This window comes from Buteo buteo, chromosome 23 (assembly GCF_964188355.1).
Source record: "Buteo buteo chromosome 23, bButBut1.hap1.1, whole genome shotgun sequence".
Classification (NCBI taxonomy): Eukaryota; Metazoa; Chordata; class Aves; order Accipitriformes; family Accipitridae; genus Buteo; species Buteo buteo.
The window spans coordinates 572,603-598,877 of NC_134193.1; the positions used below are offsets into that span (position 1 = coordinate 572,603).

The 26,275-nt window shown below is 41.3% G+C and overlaps 1 protein-coding gene across 5 annotated transcripts in view; it reads right to left on the reverse strand.

Annotated features, from left to right (window-relative positions):
- The window catches only part of MAGI3 (membrane associated guanylate kinase, WW and PDZ domain containing 3), an 82,079-nt gene that overhangs the window by 2,422 nt on the left and 53,382 nt on the right, over positions 1-26,275 (reverse strand). The window contains exons 7-21 of one of the 5 annotated variants that reach the window (XM_075055775.1): positions 24,264-24,321; positions 23,184-23,278; positions 22,358-22,546; positions 20,289-20,897; positions 19,206-19,237; positions 16,941-17,094; positions 16,251-16,342; positions 13,814-14,006; positions 12,427-12,612; positions 8,685-8,870; positions 5,072-5,174; positions 4,837-4,963; positions 4,183-4,326; positions 1,787-1,925; positions 68-157 (exon numbers count right to left, since the gene is read on the reverse strand). In XM_075055775.1, the coding sequence (XP_074911876.1) occupies positions 108-157; positions 1,787-1,925; positions 4,183-4,326; positions 4,837-4,963; positions 5,072-5,174; positions 8,685-8,870; positions 12,427-12,612; positions 13,814-14,006; positions 16,251-16,342; positions 16,941-17,094; positions 19,206-19,237; positions 20,289-20,897; positions 22,358-22,546; positions 23,184-23,278; positions 24,264-24,321 (2,357 nt within the window). In that variant the 3' untranslated portion in view covers positions 68-107. Of the gene's footprint in view, positions 1-67; positions 158-1,786; positions 1,926-4,182; positions 4,327-4,830; positions 4,964-5,071; positions 5,175-8,684; positions 8,871-12,426; positions 12,613-13,813; positions 14,007-16,250; positions 16,343-16,940; positions 17,095-19,205; positions 19,238-20,288; positions 20,898-22,357; positions 22,547-23,183; positions 23,279-24,263; positions 24,322-26,275 lie in introns of all 5 variants that reach the window. The other 4 variants (XM_075055773.1, XM_075055771.1, XM_075055772.1 and 1 more) reach the window with 4 other exon arrangements.

Here is a 26,275-nt window from a genome sequence, read left to right on the forward strand (position 1 = left end):
TTGAGGTTATTCATAGCTTTGCACTTTAATAATAGGAAGAGATGAAACACAAGACATGCAGATTTACCAAGTCTTTAAGGAAAAACCAAGAAAAGCACTGAAAGCCCTTAATGTTGCTCAGGTTTCACGTAGGGACACAGACTGGAAGGAGCCAAACCTGAAGGAGGAAGAGAAAAAGCCCAGAACTACATACCAAAATCAGAGTACAGCAAGCAAGATTTCAATCAGAAATGTATGATTAACAGCAAGACAAGAGGCAACAAAACCCTTCCCCTCTCCACTGTTGCTCATCTAATCTAAGTTGCTTAACCTAATCTCAGGCTGCACTTTGGACAGAGGGCTGGACCAAATGGTCTCCAAAAGGACCAAGAGGTTCCTTCAGACTCTTCTGTGTTTCTACCTCAGACTCAGGAGATTTCCGTGAACAAGAGGGCCAGGAGTGATTCCAGGCAACTATTGCACAGCCCTCATAGTGCAGGATAAACACCATTTACCACTGCTTGAAATTATACCAAGCTTAAATAGTTATTAGTAAGGAGAGAGCTGGAGGTACCCTCACACTGCCTCCCTCTCTTCTAGCTTGTAGATGCTAATTTTAAAGACGACCTCAACAGAAGCTCATCAGAACACAAGGAAGACTATATTTAACTTTCACCCTTAATGACAAGGTAATTCAGTGAGAGAGACAAACCCAGCCAGCCAGGAATCTAGCAAGATGGCACAGAACAGACTTCGCAGTTCACAGATGGGCTGTTTCCGTGCCATGCGCTAATTCACTGATTTTACTGTGCTGTGCAGGTTGGAACAGTTATGGGCCATCTTCTAGCTCTCTGGAGGAAAGAAATGGAGAAAGTTCTGAGCAGATTTTACCCCTTGAGTGGATGCCAGTTGCTGTCTGAACACAACAAACTATTTGGTAGTTCAAACTGTGTGTTTTAAAATTCACAAAGGATAAGCTCATGGTTGGTCACTATTATTGAAAAACATCAGAAAATGTGACCCTACAATTTAAGAAGTTTACTATCAGAATCTTGGTGTCAGCATCAAAAGTTAAAAGACTAAAACGTGTACTCGGACAAAAAGTGTTCTTTGCTTTAAAATACTGCCACAGCCACAAGTTGTTTTGATTTGTAGTTTCAAAACGTTTCTTAAGTTAGACTCAAAAATCTGTGCTCTGTAGCTGAACGCAGAGCTCCTGCAAGCATTTGCTTTTCTGTCTTTTTTTTTTTTTGGGGGGGGGGGGGCGCCTCACTTTTGCTTTCCTGTTGTAGATGCAGAATTCACACCTTTATAAACAAACAGAATCTATTTTGAGTGCAAAGCTATCTCGCTCCCTGCTTTCTGAAGTTTTGGCTTTGAAAAACAAAGCATTCCATAATTTAGAAGGCTAAAAACAGTGAAGTAAACCTGTACAAATAATATTCTTAATAATGTAGGCATTTTGAACTGAGTACTGCATCATAGAGAATTTTAAGTTAAATTAAAAGGCAATCAGTGTTAATTATCACATTTGTATAGGAAAACTTGATTAGCTTGCACAGAGCTGAGAAACTTATTACAATTACAAATATGCAGTAATTTCACACTGTATAATATTCCTAAGTATTTGTCATGTGTTAATTTTACCAAAAATATTTCTTATATTTTAAAATAAATAAGAACACCTGCACAGCTTTCAAAAAGGAAACTGCTAACTATTTCAGTGAACAAGCACCAAAGTCTCCTTATCAGACTGTACTCCATTGCCATGAACCCTCAAAATGAAACAGCACTTGAGATGACGTACTGTGATCTGGTATCAAGCCAGTCCCTGGTCTCAGCAGCAGCAAAACTTTATTCCCCCCAGCCTGAATCAGCTCAATGGCTCGTGTGTGAGTGATTCCTTGGGTGGGTTCTCCATTAATTTCAACAATTTGGTCACCAACCTGATGAGAAAAGAGCAACCGGGTTAGTCTTTGTGAATCTCTGACACCATAAACTAATTTTTAATTCAGAAAGAAAGAAATATAGGTAAATGCTTCTATTTTTCCTCTCATGCTAAAATCCACTCAGCAATAGCAACACCATTCCATGGCTGCTGATCACAACACAATGCTCTGGCAGTTCAGAGCTCTTCATGCAGGTCATCTGCTCAGCCAGCTCAATAAAAGATCTCAGATTAAACACATCTTCTCTTTATTTACAAGTGATGAGACAGATATAGCCATATGCTTGAATGTATTTTCATTCTGGACCATCATATGGAGGGAGCTTATGGACAAACCATATCAAACCTGGCACCATGTGCCTGTTTAAAGTCACACTAACCAGGTAAGTAACAGAGCAACTTCTCTACACTTAATGCAAAGCTGAATACTGCCACAGCAGAACAGGTTTTATATAAGGAAAGGATTTTTTATTCCAGGTAGGAGAGATCACCACTATGCAGTTATCAGTACTAAGGTCTCTCAGGCCAATTAGCAACTTACAGAGATATTGGGCAGGTAATTACAGTTCACACTAACTTTGCATGCTGCTGGGAAGGGTTTGGAATAGCATCCCCACAAAAAGGGTCATGAAACCTATTTTGCAATACACAGATCAGCCAATGGATGTCACTAGTGCATAAAATCAGCAGTTTAAAGACACTGCCTGGGCTTTGTCAAATCAATTCTATCTGCCAAAGAAGGTCACTGGCTGGTTACTCATCGGACAGGACAGGATGCTCCACACAGCACGTCGTGCCTCCCGTCATGCTCAGTTGCCATTAACTGGGTGAGAAATTCTTCTTCACTGTCCTAAAGTACAGCCAGAAAATGACACCATTTTCCAGCTGAGGAGGGAGAAACTGAATGACACGGAAATTATGAATAACGCCATGCTGGGTGAGTGCAGCCCCTCTGTGCTCCGAGCTGCTGGGGACACACAGCACAGCGCTTGCAGCCCTGCTCCTCCACAGCCACCAGCACCAGCCACGGGTTGTGGAGGGCTCACGTTCCCCAGGGGACATGACCATCCACCATCGCAGCGAACGCATCCCTGCATACACGCATCCCCTGCACGGTGAGGTGTGAGGTGCCAAGTGGTGGGAGGGGGCTTTACGGAAGACTGCTGAGGACCCACGGTCCACGGTGAAAGTCAACATGTGGGAGCTGGAGTGCTTTCAGCAATCTCTTGCTATTGCAGTCCCCCCACCAACCCCTGCCTTGGCACAGGTCATCTATGCGAAGCAGAGTGCAGTCAGCTGGGAACCTTTTGGTTGCTCTTGCCCTGAAAGCAAAGCCCTGGAGCTTAGCATACCACCACTTGAAGCAATACAAGAGAAAATATTCGTACTAAACACTACACTCATTTAGTCTCTCAAGAGTGAGGGGAAAAAAGCTAATTACTGTAAAGAATTAGGATAATAGAAATTAACAATACCTAGAATTTCACATCCAGTTAAGCCCCACAGTAGTCCCAGCAAGAATCTGTGTCAGCCCTATTCTACAAGCTATAGCACAAATGGAGGCAGAGCCTTGTGCCAGTGGCCATATGTGCAGCGAAGCACCAGGACTGCATGGGGACGGCATCTCACGGGCACCTGGCTCAGCTTCACCCTCCAGCCTCTGAAAATTCAGCTCTGGGCAGTAGTTACAGATGCTCACGTACCATCTACCATTGTTCTTTGCTATTGTACCCATATATTTTGCTTTTACTACAATATTTGAAAGTTAATTCCTTACACAAACATTAGAATTAACATAATAAGCTTTGAAAAAAGTTAGGCTTGTATCTTCAAACACTGCACAGAACAGCAATAGCACAATGTACACACAAACATTTCTTACAAATTCACTAACTTGGACAGTGATTCTCCTTTTGGCTTTCTGCTCCACTGCAATTTCTTGTCTGGGGTCCTGAAGTATCCTGAGTATTTGCTGCTTACACCCTGGGACATGTACATTATTGTAACTCAAGCATGGATGGACAGTTTATTTTGGACAGCCAGAGCTGTTCATATATTTCTCCTTTAAAAGCCTACCACCACAGCATTTGCTGTCACTGCACAGTAACAGATGGAAGAAGGGCAGCTGTCCTGATGCTGTTCTGCCTGCTGGGACCCTACACTCATGAAAGAACAAAGTTTGTTGCCACTGCAGGTGAATTAATATGCCAAAAGGCCAACATGATCAACAAATTGATTAGAGAAGACAAACTCACATGTACTCTCCCATCTTTGACAGCTGGCCCATCTTCAGCAAGTCGAAGGATGAATAAGCCCATGTTGTATTCCTTTCCTCCTCGAAGGCTGAATCCAAATCCTCGAGGGCCCCTTTCCAGCTCTACTGGGAAACAGCCAGGATTCTGTGTGGGAAGTCAGAGAAAAAAGATGAGGACTCGTAGGCAGATTTAAGTATTTGTTTTTCTGGAGAAATGCTTCACACATTTCTGTATTTTGAGAAACGTGCAATTCATGATTTAAACTGAATTAATCACAACTCATGTATGACTACAGGTAATGGTTTCATTCTAAGTCTAAACATACAGAACATTTTTCCTTCTAAGTTTTAGATATGCATGAAATTTCTTTAAGAAACCTTGCGAAAGGGTCTGTAGTAGGCCCATTGCAACATTTTCTGTTTCTTTTATAATTATGAGTATTCCACTGTACTAAGAAGATAATAAAATTTAGAACATGAGCAAAAACATTCTGTGAAACACTTTAGTGTGTTTTTATATGCAACTTTTCTACCCACGTCTGACAGGGATAGGTTTTATTGTTCTGCTTCCGAATACTCTGTGGCAATGTCACTGTAGTGTCTTGACGAACGACTATTTTGCATGTCTCTGCACCCTCTGGACGGTTACCTGTACCTGGGAATGACGGCTACCAATAACCGAAGCAACACCAGCATCAGATTGTGTCAAGTGCTTATGCTCGGGCCAGGAAAGCCTGTAACTATTTGAAACTTCTTTTCCAGCTTCACTTTCCGTAGCTCCCCTACACAGAGATAAAAGGATGTGGATGTTACCTTTGCATTAACAACTCCTCTGGTCAAGCTTTTCTAGCTGTTCTCAGTTCCTTTTGCCAAATCCAAAAGCACTGTACCTGTCTGCGCCGGAAGGGTTGATCTGTGCTGATCCCAGTGGTCGGTGCTGTGGAGCTGGACTCTGCCGGGCGGAGTTTGTTCCTGACGGAGGACCACGGTGTTCTAATAAATTCAAACAAAATCGACAAAGAGAATTTCCCAAATATAAAGCTAGGCATCCTCACCACGAGACCACGGTGACCATCAGTGCTGTGTCTGCTGTTTCTAAGGATGCTACTGCCACAGCATCTCAGATTGAGCTGAGCCCACCACAGTCACAAGGTGAAGAAGATTTTGCAGGTTCTAACACCATATGCCAGGAACCCAAGTGTAGTTCATTGGTTCCATGGAATAAATTCCTAGGAATTTTATTCTTACCTATGTTGCTTTTCCTCAGAAAAGCAACACAATTTTAACCAAACTAGACATGACCAGAAGGGTTTTAGACTGTCTGCAAGTTGATGAAGGACAGAAGGGATTAGGGCTAGTCAGATCCATGAAGTTGGTTTGGATATTCAATATAGTAAAATTTTCTAAGAGATTAAGAATAATGTCCATTTGAGAACATATCCCTTTTTAAAGGTAAGAGGAGAATGAGGATCTGCAGGAGCAATGAGGATTCAGAGGTGAACACCCCAACAAAGGAGGGAAACTGTCAACTCATTTAAGGCACAATGGAGAGTTTGCTACCAGTCAGCTATAGGAAAGGTTATGAACTGGTCCCACAACCACACTGGAGGGACTAATTCACTGACACGTTATCAAAGAGAATTTTAAAGTGTTTTGCCCTCTCCCAAAGGCTAAATAAATTATAATGACATTTTAATAAAATCTTTTAAAATAGCTTAAGATTATTTTCCCTTCCACACAAAATACAGTAATTGTGCACTTTACAATAAATCCAGTGCATTTATGAAAAAAACATATTTCGGGATACAAAATGTCTCTTGTTACTTAAGAGTACTGAACCATAGTCTACGCAAAAAGCTGCCTCTTAGCTAGAACCTGAAATGGCAAGTAGTGGCCTAAGATGAACTTATTTGCTGAATTATAAACTAATAAACTCCTTTTCCTTCCAAGGGTTAAAAAAAAAAAATCCCAAGCACCAAAACTAGAGGTGTTCCAGTCCTCTGTTAGGTGTGTCACATTACTACATTTCTGTTACGAAACAACAAACCCCAGTAAAATATACAAAGTGCTCAAGCATCTTAAGGGAAGGAAAACATAATACACATTATTAGACTGGATTTCTCAGGTATGCAAGACCTCCCAAGTCCTTCACAGGACTGCTTGGTGCTATTGCTGTGACATGCCTTAAAGAGGTTTTTCTCTAGAGACAAAATGTCAACTTTTACTCCTGGTTTATACTCAGAGTTTTAATTTAGAAGCACAGGCAAGAAAAATGCCATCTGTTTGTACAAATTCTCCAGTTCTCTTTTCAGCCTGCTCTCTTGTATTTCCAGCTAATACATGACAAAAGCTGACAGGCTCCTGCTTTTGTGAAAAATGTTAAAGAATGTCTTCTGGCGCATGACGTGGAATTCGTTTATTCGTATGAAAAGCAAAGATCACACATCTGTGAAAGCTAGAAGGGAGAGGGAAGGGGTACAAGGCAGTATTTTCTTTGCCAGTCTCAGAGGACAGCACTGAAGAAGATGCACTGGGGAACAGCAAACTCTGTTAGGGTTTATGCTTTGTGACGCTGAACAGCTTCTGGCAAAATGTGTATTTTTCTCTTTGGAGCTGCATCCTGCATCTTCCTTGGTGTTAACCACTGTCTCGTGAACCATCTCTGTGAAGCTCAGCTCTTCCCCTGCAACCCAGTGGGGAAAACGCCTGAAGCCCTGACTAATTCACATCCACTCTGGCCTTCTACGGGAGTCTGCTGTAGGGAGGCTTATGCTGTGAGCTAAACTGTACCTCTCCAGCTAAATCAAGGAGAATTTTAAAGTGGTGATATATTCCCATTTCAGTGGAACAGGTTCTGCTTCTCTCTCCTTCATTGTCATAAAATTCTTTACATCTGAAACATGCCAACTCCAGCTCCTCTAAGCTGCACATTTTTTCTAACTGGTCTCCTCAGTCTAGTTTTATCACCTGCTACAGACTTTTTTTAAAATCTCTTTGTTGATTCTCCTCAGGTTCTTGTTTTATCTCTACATTTTGGCTCCAAATCTATAATTGAGGAAGTGGGAAAAGTTCTCACACAGAGTCCAGGTAGGGTCATACATAAATAAGGGACAAAAATGTTATATTCAGAAAGCTTATTTTGAAAACAAAGCTGATTAAGAGCCCCAGAGAAACAGATCTAATGCAATCAACTCAAACTTCATTTGCATTACAAACATTGCCCTGGGCAACTGCTTTGAGGTGTGTCCCTTCAAACTGGAAAGAATTAGATTTGATAAACATGAAAATCTTAATAGAAAAATAACAATTTATAGAAGTATCGCTGCTTCAAGCATTAACAAAAAGGAAAATTAAGTCTTTGAAATTCTGTATTACAGGCTGAGATAGCATGTTAAATATTTGCAATGAACGTGAAATTAGAGAATCATCTGTTGACTTTATTCACATTCTGGCTTTAGGTATTTATTATTTAAAAGGTGAAGAAAGCCAACTTTCTACCAAAACAATGATAGCAAGTTTAATTAAACCCACAAGCAGCAATCCAGAAAAATGCAGTGGTAAGCAGGGTTGGAAAACAGCTTTTCTCTTCAAATGATTGGATTTTACATATTTATAGTGAACTGTTTGTGTAGAAACAATACCATATTGAATGCAGTGTTGCATGGGAGCTTTCATTAAAAATATAGTCTCTAAAGATGGGACTTTGCAGTCACAAATACTCACTTTGCTGCTTAGATGACATGGCAGTTGTGTGTGAAGAATTTGCTAGCAGCCTGGGAGGCTCTGCAGGAAAACCCTGAGCAAGGTTTTCATGGCGGAATGTGACCATTTTTCAAAGGGTAGTTTTGGCAGACAGAACTACAGGATGTTTCTGTTGTGTCCCAGGGATGCAGCATTAGGCAATTTGTGTATTTTAACATAGCAGGAAGGAAAAACTCTGAGTGCCTAAATGGAGAGGATCTGGAAAGCAGGTGTCCCTGCGGCCTTAGAGCACCCTATCTCTGGCCAGCAGAGCTGCTCCAGAGCATCCCAGGGGTACCTGCCTCATCTGGAACAAAGCTCCTGGCAGCAACTGCAGCAGCAAGAGACAGGCACTGTCCAGAGGCGAGAAGATTTTTCTGTCCAAGTACCATCCCATGTCTGCTACAGGTCCCCCCGGAGAGGGGGAATTCAACCCTTTGGCTGAATGCAAGGTCTAGACAGGACATGTTTCCATGTGAGCAGCAGTCTCACATGAGAAGCCATGAGAATTTCCCTTACCCTGCATCATATTGTTAATACCTGCATCTTATTTTTCAGTATAACCACCTTGGCAGCTGTCTCTCTCTACCCCACCTGCCTTCAGCTCTTCCACAGCAAACAGATGAGCTTCACTTTTTTTTTTTATTTCCAAACATCTTAAAAAACTCCACTTTAAGTGAATTAACCTCAGAAGTTACAAACATCAGACTTTGGCAGTGCAGTAGGACCCATCCACCTGCCGGAGCCGCACGCCCTCCTTACCTTCCTCAGCCACGACAGTCAGAGTCACCACGTTCCCTGCGTCCTTGATCAGCTGCACTATGCTGTCATGTGAGAGCTCAACGATGGATTGACCGTTCACCGCCGAGATGCGGTCTCCCACTTTCAGTTTCCCACACTGGTCAGCTGGGCTCCCATCTATAACTCGCCCAATCTTGTGAGGAATCACTAGGAAATCAAGAACGGGGACAGCAACACAACTAATATTCATGTCAGATAAGTATCACCCAGACCCAGAATTGCCACAGACATCCCAGAGACCGCTCCTGCTCCAAAGGGCGGCGCTGCTAGCACAAGAAAAACTTGCAAGTAAGAAAGAAACCTTCACTCAGAGTGAATGGAAACACCAAGGCCTGACAGCATGGCCTTGTCACATACAAGGTGTTGTGCCTAAAGGGAAACACGGGAAGGAAATGGGTCACATCTGCAAAGGGATGAGTAAGGCCACGTGTCCCAGGAGCTCTCTGAAGCAGTTTGTTTTGCCACTCAGTGTATTGTTTTCCATTTCACGCATAGACCCTGGAGCACTGTGTGGACTCAGACAGTTATGGACATCCAGTTTAACAGAGTCATTAGAAATCTGGATGCATGGGTTATCTCTTCCTCCTTGCAACCAAAAATTAAGCCTTAAATACACTTCAAAAGGAAATCAAACTTCTGCCAGACACTGACTTAGTAACCTGGTGAGCACCTTCAGCAGCGACCCTCAGCACACCCAGGCAGCACAGCAAGATGTGCTTGATCATCTCTGCACAGACCAGTTCCCTATTCCTGCTCTCCGAGATGAACTTGCACCTGTAATAATTGTCTTGAATTTTAGCTAGCTCTCCTGGCTTGGTTCCCTCAGTTCGTTCCATAGTGACACTGCTCTGTGTACAGGCTCCTCTAGAGGCCAAAGCAACGGGGCCAGAAAAGACAAAACAGGGAGAAGGGACTTTTATGAGAAGCAGAAGGAAAGACGACTGCTTTTAGTTACTTTCCCAGAGCAGAACACAGATGCAGGAACAAGCAGAACTAAAGAGGCACATGAAGGGAGGGACGATCCACTCCAGCGTGGTGCTTCCTCCAGCACCTCTCCCGTGGGAGAGCACAGCCACGGCCCCGGCAGCTCCTGCACTCTCCCTGCCAAGAGCCGTGCTGGTGCTCGGGGAGAGACCTTGTTTTACGGTTTGCTGACCCGAACGTCAGCACTGCAGATGGCACTCAGCAGCCAGTGAGATACCATCGCGATGGGGGAAGCCTACCAAAACCTGGGGCAAAAGAGTGGTTCGTTGAGCTGCCTGCCTGCTGACGTGGCCTCAACAGAGCAGATTCACATTACATCAAAGCACATCAGTCAGCATGCTTTTCCATGCGTCTAAAACAGCCTTTCATTCATCTGGATGCCTGAAAGCACAGCAAAATTGGCTCCTGTCCTTCCCAAATCCCTCATAAGGGCTCTTCTGCACAGGAACTGCTGCTCTGCTCCTTTGTAACTTATTTCCAAACACCTCTCCAGACTGACCTCCACATGTTTCATAAATGCTCTTCCTGGTACTTCATGTAAAAGCCTGTTTGCACCTCCAAAGCCTGAGGTGGGTTTGATGGATACCTGTTTTCTGTAGTTGCTGCTCTCCCAAACATGCTTTTCTCTGAGGGACCAGAGAGGTGAGGAACATTATGCCCCTGTCAGGATTACCAGCTGGCTTTTCAAAACTATGACAGCAAATCTGAAACACTTTCACAGTGTCATCAGCCACCCAAGATTAAAAAGCCATCAAGGATTGTTTTAATGAGCTAGCGCACACAGAAGTTACTGTGAAGGAACAGACATTGATGCCTTCTAGCATCTACCATGAGTTTAAATTTTAATTACACTTCCCTTAATAGACTTTTTTTAAGTACTATAAACCTAAGAGCCAACTGTGAAGAGTAAAGCACTGCAGGGTTGCAGACTCAATTGCTGATTACTTGTTTTAAAATATCCTGGCTTTAGAACAACACAGTAGCTTCATGTTAAACTGTGGCACTGCAAAGTTCTGCACAGCACAGCCTGTGGAAACACTAGCATCTCTTTTCCTGTGTGTTAGAAACAGCCCAGACCACAGGGCTTATGTTTTCAGCACTGGAATTGGTTTCAGTTGTCTTCTTTCAGTTCTAGTATCAAATAAACAGGGATTTGCACCAGATCCTCAGACAAAAACGTTGTTTGTAGTACAGTCATATTATATTAGAATACCAATGTTATAGAATAATTCTTCTTATAGTATTTTTTCTTAATATCCGACTGACCAGACAACACACCATCAACCCATGGCCACTCTGACACAGGACATAATTATCTGCACAGTATCATGCACAGGAGGGTGACAGCTTGCCCTGCTGCTGCCATGGGAACCCGACAGCAGCTCCAAGCATGGACCACTGCCACTGCGCCGTCCCACCGCGCCAGGCACTTCCAGAGCGGCTGGCTTTAACATTCTTGAAAAGGTATTGTCTGAGCCAAGACTGCGTCACACTCTAAATATATATCATATGAATTCAGCACAATGTTATTTAGAATCAGTTTTTTTCTGTGCTCCTGCTGTTTTTTCTTTGTGCAGTAAAATGAAGTGGAAAAACAGAAGAAAGTGTCTGAGGCTCAATAAAAAGAGAGACACACTTTCAAGCCATCGTTATGTCTGTCTGGAACCAGCTGAGGATGTTTCAGAAGGGTGATTTACACTAAGGAACTGAAGGAACTGAGTAAGGATTTCAGGTGTTATCTGTACCTTAATGTCAGTGAATTGAGTTCATTTGTGGGTGAACACACTGAGCTGGCTTGTATTTTGAGGGCTGCCACAGATAACCCAAACCTGATGGCCAAAGGGAATGAATCTCAGAAAGGTGACCCTACTCGCTCCCTCATGCCAAAAATATTCAATAGCCTTTACATGGCACTACGAGGTAAGTAGCAGCCATCAGCATGAGGAATACAAATGCACTTGATTACACAGAGCAGACCTGCTCCTGTGCAGGGCGTCACGGATCTTCCCATTAATTGACTGAGACTCCAGGGCTTCCTCCAAGCAAGTTCTCTCATTCACTTCTGCTCACAATATTTCTTTTTATTTTTGCTTTTAACCTTGGTTATTTTGCTGTTTATCTTTACAACTATGCCTGAAGCCATGTCCATATATCAGAACCATAATACCAGAGCATGCTACTTTTTCTTTTTGATGGTCTTCCTAGACAAACACCCTACCTGTCTGACAGTCACAGCTTCATTGCTTTCTTCCAAGTACTGCAGTCTCTACTGTCTCAGATCCCCAAAATAAGAAATTCTACTTGATTAGGTAATACAAAGCCAAGGTTGAAACTATTCTTCCATTGTGAGAATCTATATCACCACCACAGCCTGACAACTATCCACGTCCTGAAGACTGCCCTGTGACAAGTGCACACTCCTGTTGTGTGTGACATACTTTCCCTCTGCTCCCCACTTATGTCAGAGTTGGGTGAAAAAGAATATAAACATGAAGCAAGACAGACCAAGCCTCAGCTGGGTGGGCTGTGAAATAGCGTGAATCAAAGACAAGTGTATCTACGCAGAGCGCTGTGTAGGTAACACCAGCACTTCAAAGAAAGAGAAGTGCCTGAAGAAGCTGCAGCCCTGCTCATGCCTGCTAATGCCAGCAGCAGCTTTGGCACAAACACGACGCAGTGAGGCCAGGCAGTGACAACGTCACCAGAACACAGTGCTTACCACCAGGAGGAGGTTTGTTCTTTGAGGTGAGGATGACGAAGCCAAATCCTTCATTTTCCTTCCGCTGCAGACGGACATCATAGACCTCCGGGGACTGCTGGTTTGCAAACTCTACCCGATTCAGTCGGGGAGAGCCGTTTTGCGTCAAGACAGGCTGCAACTCCTCCTCCTCCGGTTGCTTTTCCCCTTGCAGGTAACAGACAAACCACAAATAAGGAAAAACCAATACTGCTGTTTTACCAAGCAGCTACTACAAAACTGTACATCTCGGTATCAGTGCCGGCATAAGGAAACACTGCCTGCCTGGGAAAGTAAGGGGTGAGTTTATTAAGAATACAATTTGGATCAAATAGAAATCAGATGCAGGACAAAGCATTCGAAGGCCCAGAGTCCTACACAGGTATGCACAGTTATGCAAGGAAAGCCTGCTGCACACAGCCAGACTTGGCAGTGTGTACCCAGACTCTGTCAGAGCGATCTGATGCCTTCTTATAGTAAAAAAAACCATAATGGCCTTTCTGCATGCTACAAGTACAAGACCTATGGCAGAGATCCTGCTACAAACTACAACTATTGCTATCTTAAGTGAGGAGTAACTGTTTACTTGGAACAATGGAAACATTTTTCAAAAGGCAGTTTGAAGACTGAAGCCAGGCTTTCTTTTAGGAAACGTACAACATTTTGGTCCTGAAGTAGCCTACCTATCAGAAGGCATCTTAAAGAAACTGAGAACTGATCTTAAAAATACTTTTTCCTTTTACTTGTATATACTCAGAATTAATGGTTGAATAATGCAATGGAAAAGCAATACTGGTTGCTAATTGGCTCAGGGGACTTATCAGTACTCCTGAACCCCATCCCAGCTCTGTCATTCATATCATCAGCATCATTGAGTCAAGGACAATAGTCTTCTGTACAATGCCAATCTGGACAGTGATCTAAAACAGCAGAATCACAACATGCTGCCCTACATCATCTCTGGTTTGAATGCACTTATTCTTGCTACACATAACATGTCAAAAGACTTGAGAATACAGCATGTTGTACAGAAAAGAGATTGTGTTATTACTCCATTTGCATAGCATTAGTGGCTGTTCTAATTAATATCTGCAAAAAGGTTTGAAGAAAACACCACTGCCATCATAATTTTCAGAGCCTTACCTGTGTGAGCAGTGCAAACCAGCAAGCACCAAAGCATCAGCTTATTAAATTCTGCTTTTCTCCACTTACTCAGAATTATAGCTGACCCTCCTGAATCTCAGGCTGCTCAGCTCTAGTGCAATAATTGATGAGTTTCAGAGCAGTTTTAATTGATTTGATTACAAAAACATTAAGTTTAGCCAGATCTGTGTCCTGCAGTACCCTCTCCAGACAGGTAGACACATACCACCAAAGATGATCTTCCTCCGGACTGTGAGCAGCACTTGACCATTCCGTGCAGCACTGGTCATTAAGTCCAAAACTTGTTTGTGTGACTTCCCCTTAACAGGGACCCCATCAATACACATCAGTTCATCCGCAGCTCGAAGCCTGCCGTCTTTTTCTGCTGCTCCCAATGGGATTATGGCTCCAATATAGATCTGTCAGCAAAGCAGAGTGAGGGGGTTTGAACGGCAGAACATGAACTCATCAGAACACGTAATGGTTGGAATCCAGGTGAATCCAGACAGATGAGGGCTTTTGGGAAGGTATTTTTAAAGATTATCTGACTGTCCAATTCTAGCAGAAACACAGCCAGTGAGTGTACTTAGCACAAGCTGACTCAGTGGATACAAATTGGGGGCTCAAAGCATTCAGTAAATACTTAAAAGTTTGGGGACATTTTTAATCTTTGTTTACATGAATTCTGAAAGCATTGCTATCTCTTGAGCATATTTTTCAGCTTGCTAAAAAGCCCAACTTTTGACATAAGCATGCACTGTGTACTTATTACAAACATATGATTTCCCAGACATTATTGAAACAAAAGCCTCTCATTCGTTCTACTTATTCTAGGGATTTTTTTTGTTTGTTTTGGTTTGGGTTTTTTGGGGTGTTTCGGTGTTTGTTTGTTTTTTGGGTTTTTTTTATGAAGACCAGGCCAGAGTGATTGGGGAAGAAGCAAAAGCTTTCAAAAGAACTTGGTTTTACTTCTGAAAAGCTGCTCAGACAGTTCCATGCTTCAAGTTTTTTTCAGTGTACAGCTTTTGGTGATTAGATAATGAATTCAAACAGCTACACTTTCCTTATCAATTTTGTCTACCCCCACCTCAAAGTGCTACTAAATATAACACAGAGAAGAATGCCACACACTATTTCACATGCTAGAATAACATTCAGGTTAAATGAAAGATTAATTAAGCCAGTACTTGTTGGACGTTAAGCAATGGTGGGCACATCATCTGTACACAGGATTCACGACATCAGCCTGACACTTACCAACAGCTATGGCTGTTACGGAAACAAAACACCACAAATGCTATAAAGTGCACAGAAGTAAAATTCTTTGGTTTTGCTCTTCCTTTTTGTTTAAATGCATGTTAGAGGAGGAAAAAAAAAAGGCTAGCACTGGATCACAGCTGTGAATGGAAAAAACCATACTCCTTAACTGTAATCAGAAAACAATCTATGAGTATCCATTCCAAAAGCTTTTCCTCTTAACTTGACAGCTGAAGGAACGGCCCCTGACATACGGTACAAGTCTTAGCACTTCTTCCCAGAGAAAAATTTTTGCCTTTTTGGAAATGGAGGGAAGTCTCCTAAAGCCTGCCATCAGAAGGACAGACTTCCCAGGGGTTTCTGCACTGGCATTTACCCATCTGCCTCCAACTCCACCATTCCTTGGCAATGGCCTCTCAAGCAGAGAGTCATCCAAGTCCAACTGCAACAGCTCTGCAGGCTGAGGCCAGGAAACACAACTACATTGACGACTTAAAATCATAACTGAACTCTAGTCGCTGACCAGGTTAAAGCAAACTAGGCACTAACTAGTATTCTTCCTATTGTGCAAACATCAGAGCTACAGTTTGATGCCAGTTACAATGTAAAACAATACCAATACCCATTTGCAGGAGGAAGCCAGTCTTAACAGGTTCTGCTTCCAGGCTTTTACAAAAATCCTGAAGTACCACATTTTGTATTTTCTGAGATGAGAGGGAAAAACACAAGGCAAATAAAAGCCTGAAAGAGTGCATTGGAAAGGCTGTACTTGTCTCCTTGAGACAAATCCACCAGAAACCACAATGACTGATGGAACAAAATGCATTTTTAAAAATTCGGTGGGAGAGGTGGGAAAAAAGGGTTGCAACACAATCCCAAATCTCTCCTCGTTTCACTGGGCTGTATTCAAAAGAATGGCCTGACAGAATTTTTGCAGGGTAAGCAGCCACTTCCTTCCACTCATCTGCTCCCCAGCACACGCCAACGTGCAAAGCGCTCTGAGCTTTGCCAGGGCGCATTTTGTGCCAAGACCACCATCGGGATCAGGTGGAAACAGGCAAAGGCTGGGCGCCAGCACTGCCCTTTTGAGTGCTCACAAGACACAGGAACAACTACAGAAACACCATCAGTACTACCAGCCTGACACAGAAAACTGCTGCCAAAGACAGACTCTAGATAGTGGAAAGGGCACGGGAGCCTTGCAGATTAAAGTCAGCCACAAAGAGGAAAAAAAGAAAGGTAAACTGAATCAACTCTTGATCTTTAAAAGGCAGTTACTGAATTGATCAATTTTGCCATCACTGAACTGTTTAGAACGAGAGGGAAATGAGGATGACAGAGTAGGAGTCATTCCAATGGTAACACTGTGAGATAACACATAGGTAACTGTAAACAGTTTCACTTACGGGCTGATCTGGTCCATCCCCTCCAAGCACCCGGAAACCAAAGCCTGACTCTTGTTTTCGCAGGAAAACATCCAAATCTCTTGTGTTTGGAGCTAAGACAAAGTAACATTTCAAAACATGTAAGGAGCTATCTTTGATCATTGAAAGTTCATGCTTTGGTGGTGCATTCTGACTCTTCTTATTGACTGAACGCAGTAACCAGAAATACAGTAAATAATTCAAACAGTCAAATCTTCAGTGACATTCTTTTCCCAAAATGGAAAAATAAATTTTCAAGAAAAGGCTGAAAAAGGAAAGGATAGATCGACAAATGCCAAAGGAGAAATCACAGCTGCATTTGTACAGTGGGCCAGGATAAAAGACAGTCTGTAATACAACTCAGAGCTACCTTCTATAAACTCTGAAATGGTCAGGTCTACTTCAGTGTACTTCAGAACTAGATCATCCTTGAGACCATTTCTGTGTTTTAACTGTTTTATTGTAATAATGGTTGAAACACATTGTATCTTTTTTTAAAAAAGGTGTTCCACAGTTTTCTAGTTTCTGTACGACTGACGCATTTCTCAAAATGTTTGATCTACAGGAGGTTAACAAACTCAATACGAAAGTCACAGTAGTTTTACCACACATATAACAAGGAAAAAATTCCTTCATAATTGAATATTTCCATGTTGAAGTTGATATACTTACGTTTGTCCTCATATATAGTCTTAGACTTCAGGTAGACTTCCGAAGGGTCCAGTTTAGGAGAGCCTGGTCGTACAGCAGTGGGTGGAAATGGCATTGGCTGTGGGATGGGATCACCGACAGCTTCCAAACTCCCAGAACTGTCCTGCTTGTCCTTCTGAAAGAGACACCACCCCACAAAATGCATATTAAATCAAAAGCATAACTGAACTTGTGTACTTCTGCGCACAAAGAACATCATGCAGAAGTGAAATGCAGGGCAACACAAGGGAATAGGGGAATAATATTACAACTCAACGTAGCTTTTTCACTGTATGTGTCTGACTGGACTACTGAAGTCTCCCTCATCAGGCCACATATTTCTACTGAAGACGGGGCTTAGAAAGGGGGTTTGAAGGGACTGATGCTCAGAGATGGGTAAAGCTAGCCAGTTCCTGCTGGTTACAGACATGTGAGCTGAAGCAGGGCGTGCAGGACCAGTCATGTCTGAAGAAGAGACAGATTCCTCTGCAGGCACCCGCCAGGCTCTGGACCACGGTCCACCACCACGGGTGAGACCTGCTCCACAGGCAGTGCCTCCTGCCCACAGCCAAACCACAGCCAAACATGAGCACAAGGTGTGCCCAACATCAGGCTGCAGGTATCCCAGTGGCATTACAAATACTAAACAGGAGGAATACATTTGGGTAGGGTGAGGCATTAGAAATTCAGTATTTGCATTTTTCTTTTATTATCTGATAGCTGCAACACTCCTTTTACTATTTCATGAAGAAAGGACACCAAGCATCCTTGTGGCCACTCACCCTAATTTCCAATCCATTATGCACTAAAGTAACTCCAAATACTTATTCTGGGCTGAAACCCAACCTGGAAAGCTGTAACATGGTAGTGTGCATGCATCTGTGCATGTTAAACAAAAGCAAAAGCAGAACAGACTTAGATATGCCCTTCTATGAAGAGTGGAAGAAACCCCCTCCAAGCAATTTAGCACTTTGACACTTCTTGCAAGTTTGCAAACACAAGAACTTGCCCTTTTTAACTGAATTATTTTGCCATGCTGCTTAATGCCACTGAACATCGAGTGCTCCATGGGAAGTTGCTACTGCACGTGTGCTGGAATGCCAGTCCCCGAGTCCGTAGTATTTTTAGCACGCCTGCACAGAGTGCACTGACATGGGAGCCACACTGACAAGGCTTGCATCCTCAAACTGCAAAGATTTATGCACTGATTTATTTAGCGTGGGCAGCTGGACAATTGCAAGGAACTGAATCTGCAAATCTTATTGAGCGCAGTCTGTTTCAAGTGCACTGAACTTGTGTGCTCACATTATCCCACTGCTGGGATACGACTTAAATAATCAAACAGCAGGACAAAGATAGAAGCTACATCTACATCCTGGTAATGGGGTTTTCCTAAAATGAAATAGTTTTTTCTATACAAGAAACATTTTTAAAGGAACAGCTCTGTTCAACTAGCCTAATTCATAAAAGTGCTCATGACAAAAATATGCATTACTATCAGCATTATCAAATCAGAGGGTATTTTATTAAACCCAACAATTCTTTACTGAGCTAGTATGTATTAGCTATACTAGGTATAAGATATCCCAACAGATTGAACTTCCAGGAATAATGAGTATCAAACTAGAAATGTACCGCTACATAGAGACTTCCTGAAAATAAGGATTCAAGCAAGCATTTTAAGAAGGAAGTACTAACCAGTCCGTTAATTCTATGCAAGGATTGAGAAATATCAAAGTGTTATAAATTTGCTTTAAAAATCCCATTTCACTTTAATACAGGTAATTAGCAACGAAGAAAAAACATAGATAACTCTATTTTGTTTCCCTTTTAATAGGTATTCTGACAACAGTTACTTAAGACAATGAATTTGTACCAGCTGAGTAAACATGGTTTTGATAACTCATCTTTCAGATTATCACAGGGACTAAAATCCACAGGAGATGAGACTACAAAAGCAGGTCAAAGCATGCACAGATAGCAACTTCCGGTATAGTGCAAAAAAAGGAAATAATGATAGAACTTAAGTGGCAATGTCATATTTAACCAACAATACATCCATTGTCATAAAAAAATCTTTGCTGCATTCTTGATTCTTCAGTATTAAGAAGAGACACACCCATCATGCCATTAAACAACTCAGAGTCTTTTGTGTTAAGTAGAGCATATTTATGAGTCTGTTTTGCAACCAAGAACCCCTGAATATTCTCCATCAGAAACAAATTTAAATAAATCACTAATACTCACCCCTTTGGCAGTTTTAGTAGGTGAGGGTGGACCTGAAGAAAATACAATGTAGAAAGCAATTTCAATACTAGCTCACCAGAAGTTTGAACAGCATTAAGGCAATATAATCAGCTGCTCCTGGGTTAAAAATAACAACTGCTTATTCAGTCTTTTTTTTAAATGGCAAAATGAATGTTCACTTGACAAAAAACACCACTTCACAGACGTCTCAAATTAGAACTGCTAGCTGTACAACAATGAAAAATACCTATTTCTCTTTTTGCTAGACACTGGTCAAACAAACCACACATCAGTTCATTGGATACGGAGACTTTGTGAATTTGTCTAGAGGAACTTCACTTGCTACCAAAGAAATGTAATTATATCCTTAGCTGATTAAAGAATAGTAGCATTTATACAGAAAAAGATCTGGAGATTTTTGCAAATGTAGGTGACTGTTTGCAGTGACACTCTCAGGGCTACAATAGAAGCTTAAAGGGACACTAAGCAGCCACATGTTGCTTCATAATTCATTCAGCTCCTTCTGGCAAACGCATGCTATCTACTGGTCAGCTTTTGGGGAGAAGACACATTCTGGTCCATGACTGACAGTCAATGAAGATGTATAAATATGCAAATGTAAAAATGAGAATTTTTCTGGTCTTTCCAGTGATCAGCTCCTCCTCACCGCAGATGGTTTTTTCTGTCTTCTGTAATCACCTGTCCATTACAGCTAACAGTTACTGGAATACATTTGTAAAGCCTCAGAGAACTCTGTCCATCATATGCTTTGTATTATGCTTGAGACCGCATTTTTGCTTTAGCACTCCCTAGACACTTGGAAGAGACAGTGCATAAACATATCATAATAAAATTTTTTGGAAAAAAAAAACCAACAACCAAACAAAAAAAACAACCAAAACCCTAGCAACATGCTCTCACCCCAAACACTCGGGTATAAATGAAACTTAGAACATAATGGCTCAGAGACATAATAAGCTGCTACATAGCTGTCAAGACTGGACACCATTTAGATATTGCACTAAAAGAGGACTTTTAAAAAGCATATAACCATATATGACAACTGTAAATTCACATACATACCTCCTCTTAAGATAAGCAGTGGCACCTCTGCTCCTACTGGAAACTGCTTCAGTACCTCCACCACCTGCAGATGTGTCAAGCTCTGTACGTTCTGATGGCAAATCTCCTTGATTACGTCCCCCTTCTGAAGGCCTTGGCACCACTGGCTGTCTAAAATCATTTTCACCTTCTGTCCTGTGGGACTGTCTGCAATGGCAAACCCAAAGCCTTTAGGACCTTTGACTAGAGGAATGGTGACCAGCTCTGGCTGAGAGCCTCCTGAAGATGCAAGAGAGATCCTCTGCTCAGTTGTATCCATGGAAGGGCCATTCAGACGACCATTGACCAACATAGTGCCCATTTTTCCATTCTGGTCCAACACAACTGCTCCTGCTATTAAATCTTGGCTGGTCACACAAACATCTCCTTTGGTCACAGGCGGTCCGTTTATAATAGGCGTAGCTGTCACTATATCTACCACAGGGTCTTCATTGTCATCAGGAAGAGGATAACCACGACACAAAGTCATGTTTACATACTGATTGATGGGAACTAGCTGAAACATCTGGACAACATCTGCATGGGTATGGCCAAGGACACAACTTCCATTTATGTCTACAATGACATCACCTGTTACAAAAGAAAGTTCAACAGTGTCAAAATGAGAAACGAAACCATCCACACCTGTCTTGGGTTCTGAGACTCAGAACAAAAGCCTAACTGGAGGAAATCACTGTGCAGTCTCCAAAACTAATAATGAATGGTGGCTGGGCTATTGCCTCTTGGCTATCTGTTGCCAAAAAGCATAAGGGATTTCCTCTTTGCATTTATTCTATTTCATCTCAGAACACACAGTGTGCTAAATATATAAAGTTTAATCTGCAGCAGATTTAAAAAATGATACTCTACAGCCACAGGAGATGAAGTAGTGCACGCATACTACTGCAAGCAGATGTCTCCTACTTTAATTCATATTGTACAGCATCCTAAACTCAATCCAGAATAAATCGGATTTTTTGGGGAGGGGGTCATATGTTTATTTTAGGACTGGCTGAACTTAAGCTAGGATTGCACCCACACACGTTCCATACTCTCACACTCTTGCCACACATGGCTAAGCGTGTATTTTCAAAATGAAGTGGAAGTAGGCTTCAGATCCTGAAACCTTGTTTCATAATTTGCATCCTTTTGATCATGAAACTTTGCATGTGCAATACAATATTCCCAGCAAGCAAACGTCTTATCATTTAAATGCCTGGGCATCAGTAAAACAGTAACTTTCTTATTACATGAACTACAACAGGAATAGATACACATCTTTTCATTCAAACGTGTGTGTGCACCACAACACAATGCTGCAGGATCGTCTTCATTTCTACAGAGGGAAATGAATTGCATACAAACAAGTTCAAACAATAGGTCTGCAACAAAATAGGAAATTGTTTCATTTCGAAAGTAAACTATTATATCATCGAACTCTTCTTACTCTTACCTCAAGAGTAAGGGACTTTACATGTTATGTAAAGAAGCATTTTGCCTTTTCCAGTATGCAAACCGTATGTCACAGTAAGCTTATATGTAACTTAAATGTATAACATTGAAAAACATGCAATTCTTCATGGATTACAGGTATTCTCATCCCTCGTTTCCTCACTTGTCCAGTTCATATAGCTTTGCTTGCTCATTCCTGCTGCATGTTTTTGCAATTTTAATATTTGGTGTTATGTTTTTTGACAGCAACAAGGCAAAACAGACCAGGATTCAAGCACACTATTTTTACTTTATGTATAGAGAAGAAACAGAAAAAAAAAACATTCTGTAAACAGCCATGAAGCCAAAAGTCTTTGCTAAAGCAGAACTACTGAAATCTTCAGAAGAGTCCTCAAAGTACATTTGTATCTAGAACGCTGCTTCTTTTCCTTTTCAGCCACTGCTCTGCACAGATCTTTCACAAATCTGAAAACTATTTCATTTAGTGAGGTGTTCATATTCAGAGTCAGTGGATAGAGTCATCCACCCTCCTGTGCCTCAGAAGCTGCATTCTCTAAAAGCACCACAGGAAATGGAAGTTTAGAGAAATAGTACTTGACCTGGTGCAATTCTCCCATCTTGTGCAGCGGGTCCGTCTTTTAAGACATTCTTCACCTGGAGAAACTCATCAGGTCTGTCCCCTCCAATGATTGTAAAGCCAAATCCCATTGTACTTTTTTTCAGTGATGTCCGTATAAGTGCTCCTGTAAGCTGGGATGGATCTCTAGTGAAGACAGACTTCTCTGGTCCTATTGAATTATGGAATAGAGAGACATGAAGGTAGGAAACAAGGGTTAGTTTTAGTAAGTTGGTTGGTTGGTTGTTTTTTAAGGTGTCATACAAGTTAATGATTTGTTTGGTTAACATTGGTTAACCTCTGCAGCACTGTTAGGGAGTAAAGCAAGCAAGATACTGTTACACTCATTTCACAGCTCAGTTATGTGAATGGAAAAGTTAGGAGTTTTTTCAAGACCATAGTACAGATTCCAACAGAGCTGGAACTAAAGCTCCCACCCATAAATCCCAGTATTACACTCTAACCCTTGAATACCAAGCTTAAAATAGATCAAAAGCATAAAAATTCAAGGTGTGGGTTTACCTGCATCTTCCAGCTGGCTCTTCTAACCCTACATATATTAAAAAACTGCTTATGACAACCAGCTTCAGAATGATTGAAATTATTTTAAAGCAGTCTTAGGGTCTCAGTTCAATTTTAACATTAAAAGAAAAAAATCATTCAAAACCACTGTGGATTTGGGAGGGCAACACCCCAGCGGCCAGCAAAAAGACAAGGCTAATGCCTTGATGAATTCCAAAATTGGTTACTTATGATGCATACTTGCAGATAAAGATATTAGTGACAAAGAACACAATATTCTGCGATACCTGATTTTGAAGGGCCAACATCAGTCTGTCCTAGATGTTTCTTTCTTTTGGCTTCCAATACTGGGTTTTCAAACTGAGTTTTCTGGTTAATATGACTGTAGACATACAAAAGGTAGGTCAGGATTTCAGCAGAAAGCATTCTGCCTATTTCACGGAAAAGAGAACCGCAAAGATACAACTACAAATACTATTTTTTATTATCTCAGATAAATGCCGTGGAGGAATGAATGATAAACTATCATAATCAACACTGAAAGCATTTTTGTTCTTTCAACAACTTGATTTACTTTAAGAACCAACACAATTTTACTTCCTGTAATTATTAGGCAGAGTATACCTTCATTCCACTCTGCAAATTTTCAAAAGGTTGTAATAGTTTAGAACTGAGAAAACCTGCTTTTTCTGTTGACCCTATGTGTTGCTTCCATCTACCTACAATGTTTACAAACTCAGACATCACCTTTTTAATAGTAGATGCTAGAGTAGTACAGCAGAGTGGAAAAAAAACCAGTAAGTTTGAGCAGAATTTAAACACCTGTGTTGGCTTTGCAAAGTCAAAAAATGTTAGCTTGCTCTCTGAAGCTAACATTTTCAACTCTCCTAATTTTCTTCTCCATAGTTAAAGAGAGATTTCATTTAGTCTGACCTGAAGGAGATTCAAAAGAGCTCTTGCAGCAGTTCAGTAGTTATTTACTTGGCTCTTTGGAAACAGCAATGAGATACAAGTTATTTTTGCTCTTTTATAGTTACCAGGTGCCACTCTTAAATCGAGTGACCCCATTTTTCTTAAAGCTAAGAAAAATGACATCAGCTCATTCCCATTAATAAATTACTTTGGTTGCTACTTGTTTTCCCTCCCCAAATGAAATACAGTCCATTAAGTCAGTAAGGTCACACCATGGATCTTCTCACATGCCAGTGCTTCAGAAGTATGCACCATATGTTCACTGCCCCTAGAACTGTTTCTGCTGGATATGTTTAACACTTACATTGCATTACAACCTATACATACTGCCTATCAAGTGCTTCATTATTTTCTGCTCAGTTTATAACTATGTCAAATTAATAATTAGCACTTACTCAACATAGTATGTTCCATATTGAGGGTCTTCTATTTTTTCCCATCCATAAGGAAGTTCTGCAATCAGAAAGAACAAAATTTTCCATTATAGTGGAAAACTATCTGCAAATATCAGAGTTCTTACGAAGGAACAAGAGGACAGATTACAGACTCATGAAAAATATGAGGAAAATATAGGTCTTTTTTTATTTCCCTTCATTTGCTTGAGGCTGGTCCTTCTAATGAAAGGATATCAGCCTGTTCCAGGGAATCTGAAGCCCTATAACTCTCACTCTTTGTTCCACTAGATGAGACGACTTGTATTCAACAAAATGACACCACTTTAAACATATAATAAACTTAAAGATGAGATACAAACTAACCTATTAAGAGAGGAAGAACCTACAAAGGGGAAGAAAAATACATTATTTAAAGTTAATCTAATTATAAATTATTAATCTGATTTGATAGTTGTCGACTTTTTAAACTACACAATATGAATATGGTCACACTGCTTCTGCCCCCAAATACACCATAAAAGACAGCTATCAATGCCTCGCAGTACCACATCCCAAGCTTGTAAAGTCATGCATCTCCATTCCTCTTGTACTTTCCGTTTAAGACCACCTAGCAGAAGTAACACCACCTTTATGTACTCTCTCAATAACATCAGGATATTTCACTGTCACATTCTGACAACGTTTCAGTTTTCAATCAACCCAAGAAACCTTCAGTCAGAACTATCACAGCCATATGTGATGAGTAAGAGAGCCCCCACCATCATAGGCTATTTTGCCCTGACGTTTACAATATAGTAAGACACCCCAAAACTACCTAGCACTTGTTTAGGTCTGACCGCATCAATTCAGGACAGACTGCCTGGCCTGCCAAGATGACAAAATGCAGTTTGTGCTGCTGCAGCCTGACTGCTCTTACAGCTGCAGCAAGCTAGCTGACAGTGGCTTGGGCTTGGACTGTGTTGGACATCCCTACATTAGGGGTCTAAAATAAAAAATTACATTTGATATAGGTACTGAAAGTTACACATGAAAAGCAACTTTTTATGGCAAATTCAGAATCTGGTAAGATGGTGCCCCAGCAACAGATCATTACTGACTGAAGGTGACAAGCAGTTAGCACAAAGGTCCAATTATTCTAGTTTTACTGTTCTAGTTATCTTGACCATGGAAATTTATATATTATAATAATGGGTACAGTCAGGTAGCTAGACACTTTAAGGATAAAATTGCTATGTAGTCTTGTTTGAGGCTGCCCTAAGTTTGACAGTGACAGGAATTTTCCTAGCATATGACAGCATGTTACCAATTGTTAATACCAGCATCACTCCACAGGGTTTGACAAAAGACGCAGTGGGTCTATTCATTTAAATGTTGTTCATTTGGGTATCCTGCAACTCTTTGTTTAAAGTGCTCTTTTTATCCTGTGGTGAGCTGCACGTATGTTTAATAAGCAGCAGTATGCGTCCATTGCTCCAGCTGGCTTCATTATGAATACATGGTTGTTAGGCTGTGCGATTTAGGAAGATGACAGGCTATTCTGAGTCTGCCTCAGCTTTTGTAGTATGTCAGGCATTTGCCAATGACAGAGCTATTTGGTACTCTTTTCTAGCTGACTAAATTGCATGACTATGTAGGAAATGGCTGCAGGAATTGTCTGTAGGCCAATCATGAACCTGACCTGTAAGTCTTGAAGCAACAGTGTGAAGAATTGAAAGTAGTCAGGTTGTTCTCCCTACTGATGCATTCAAATATTATATCATGTCACATGCAATAGATATCATTAGGAATAGGTATTATGCTGTACCTTCTTTATTATTCCTATATTCTAACACTTATGGACCTTTTCCTCCTGCCATATTCCACCCGCACAACAATTTCCAGTGAGATCGTCAGTAATGTATGCAGCTTTCTCCTTAGCAATGATAGTTACCAGAAAAAAATATCTCATTCTCTTCTCAGGAATGCAGATAAACCCATGATTCAGTCAGATTCTACTGCCCCAGGGAAAATAC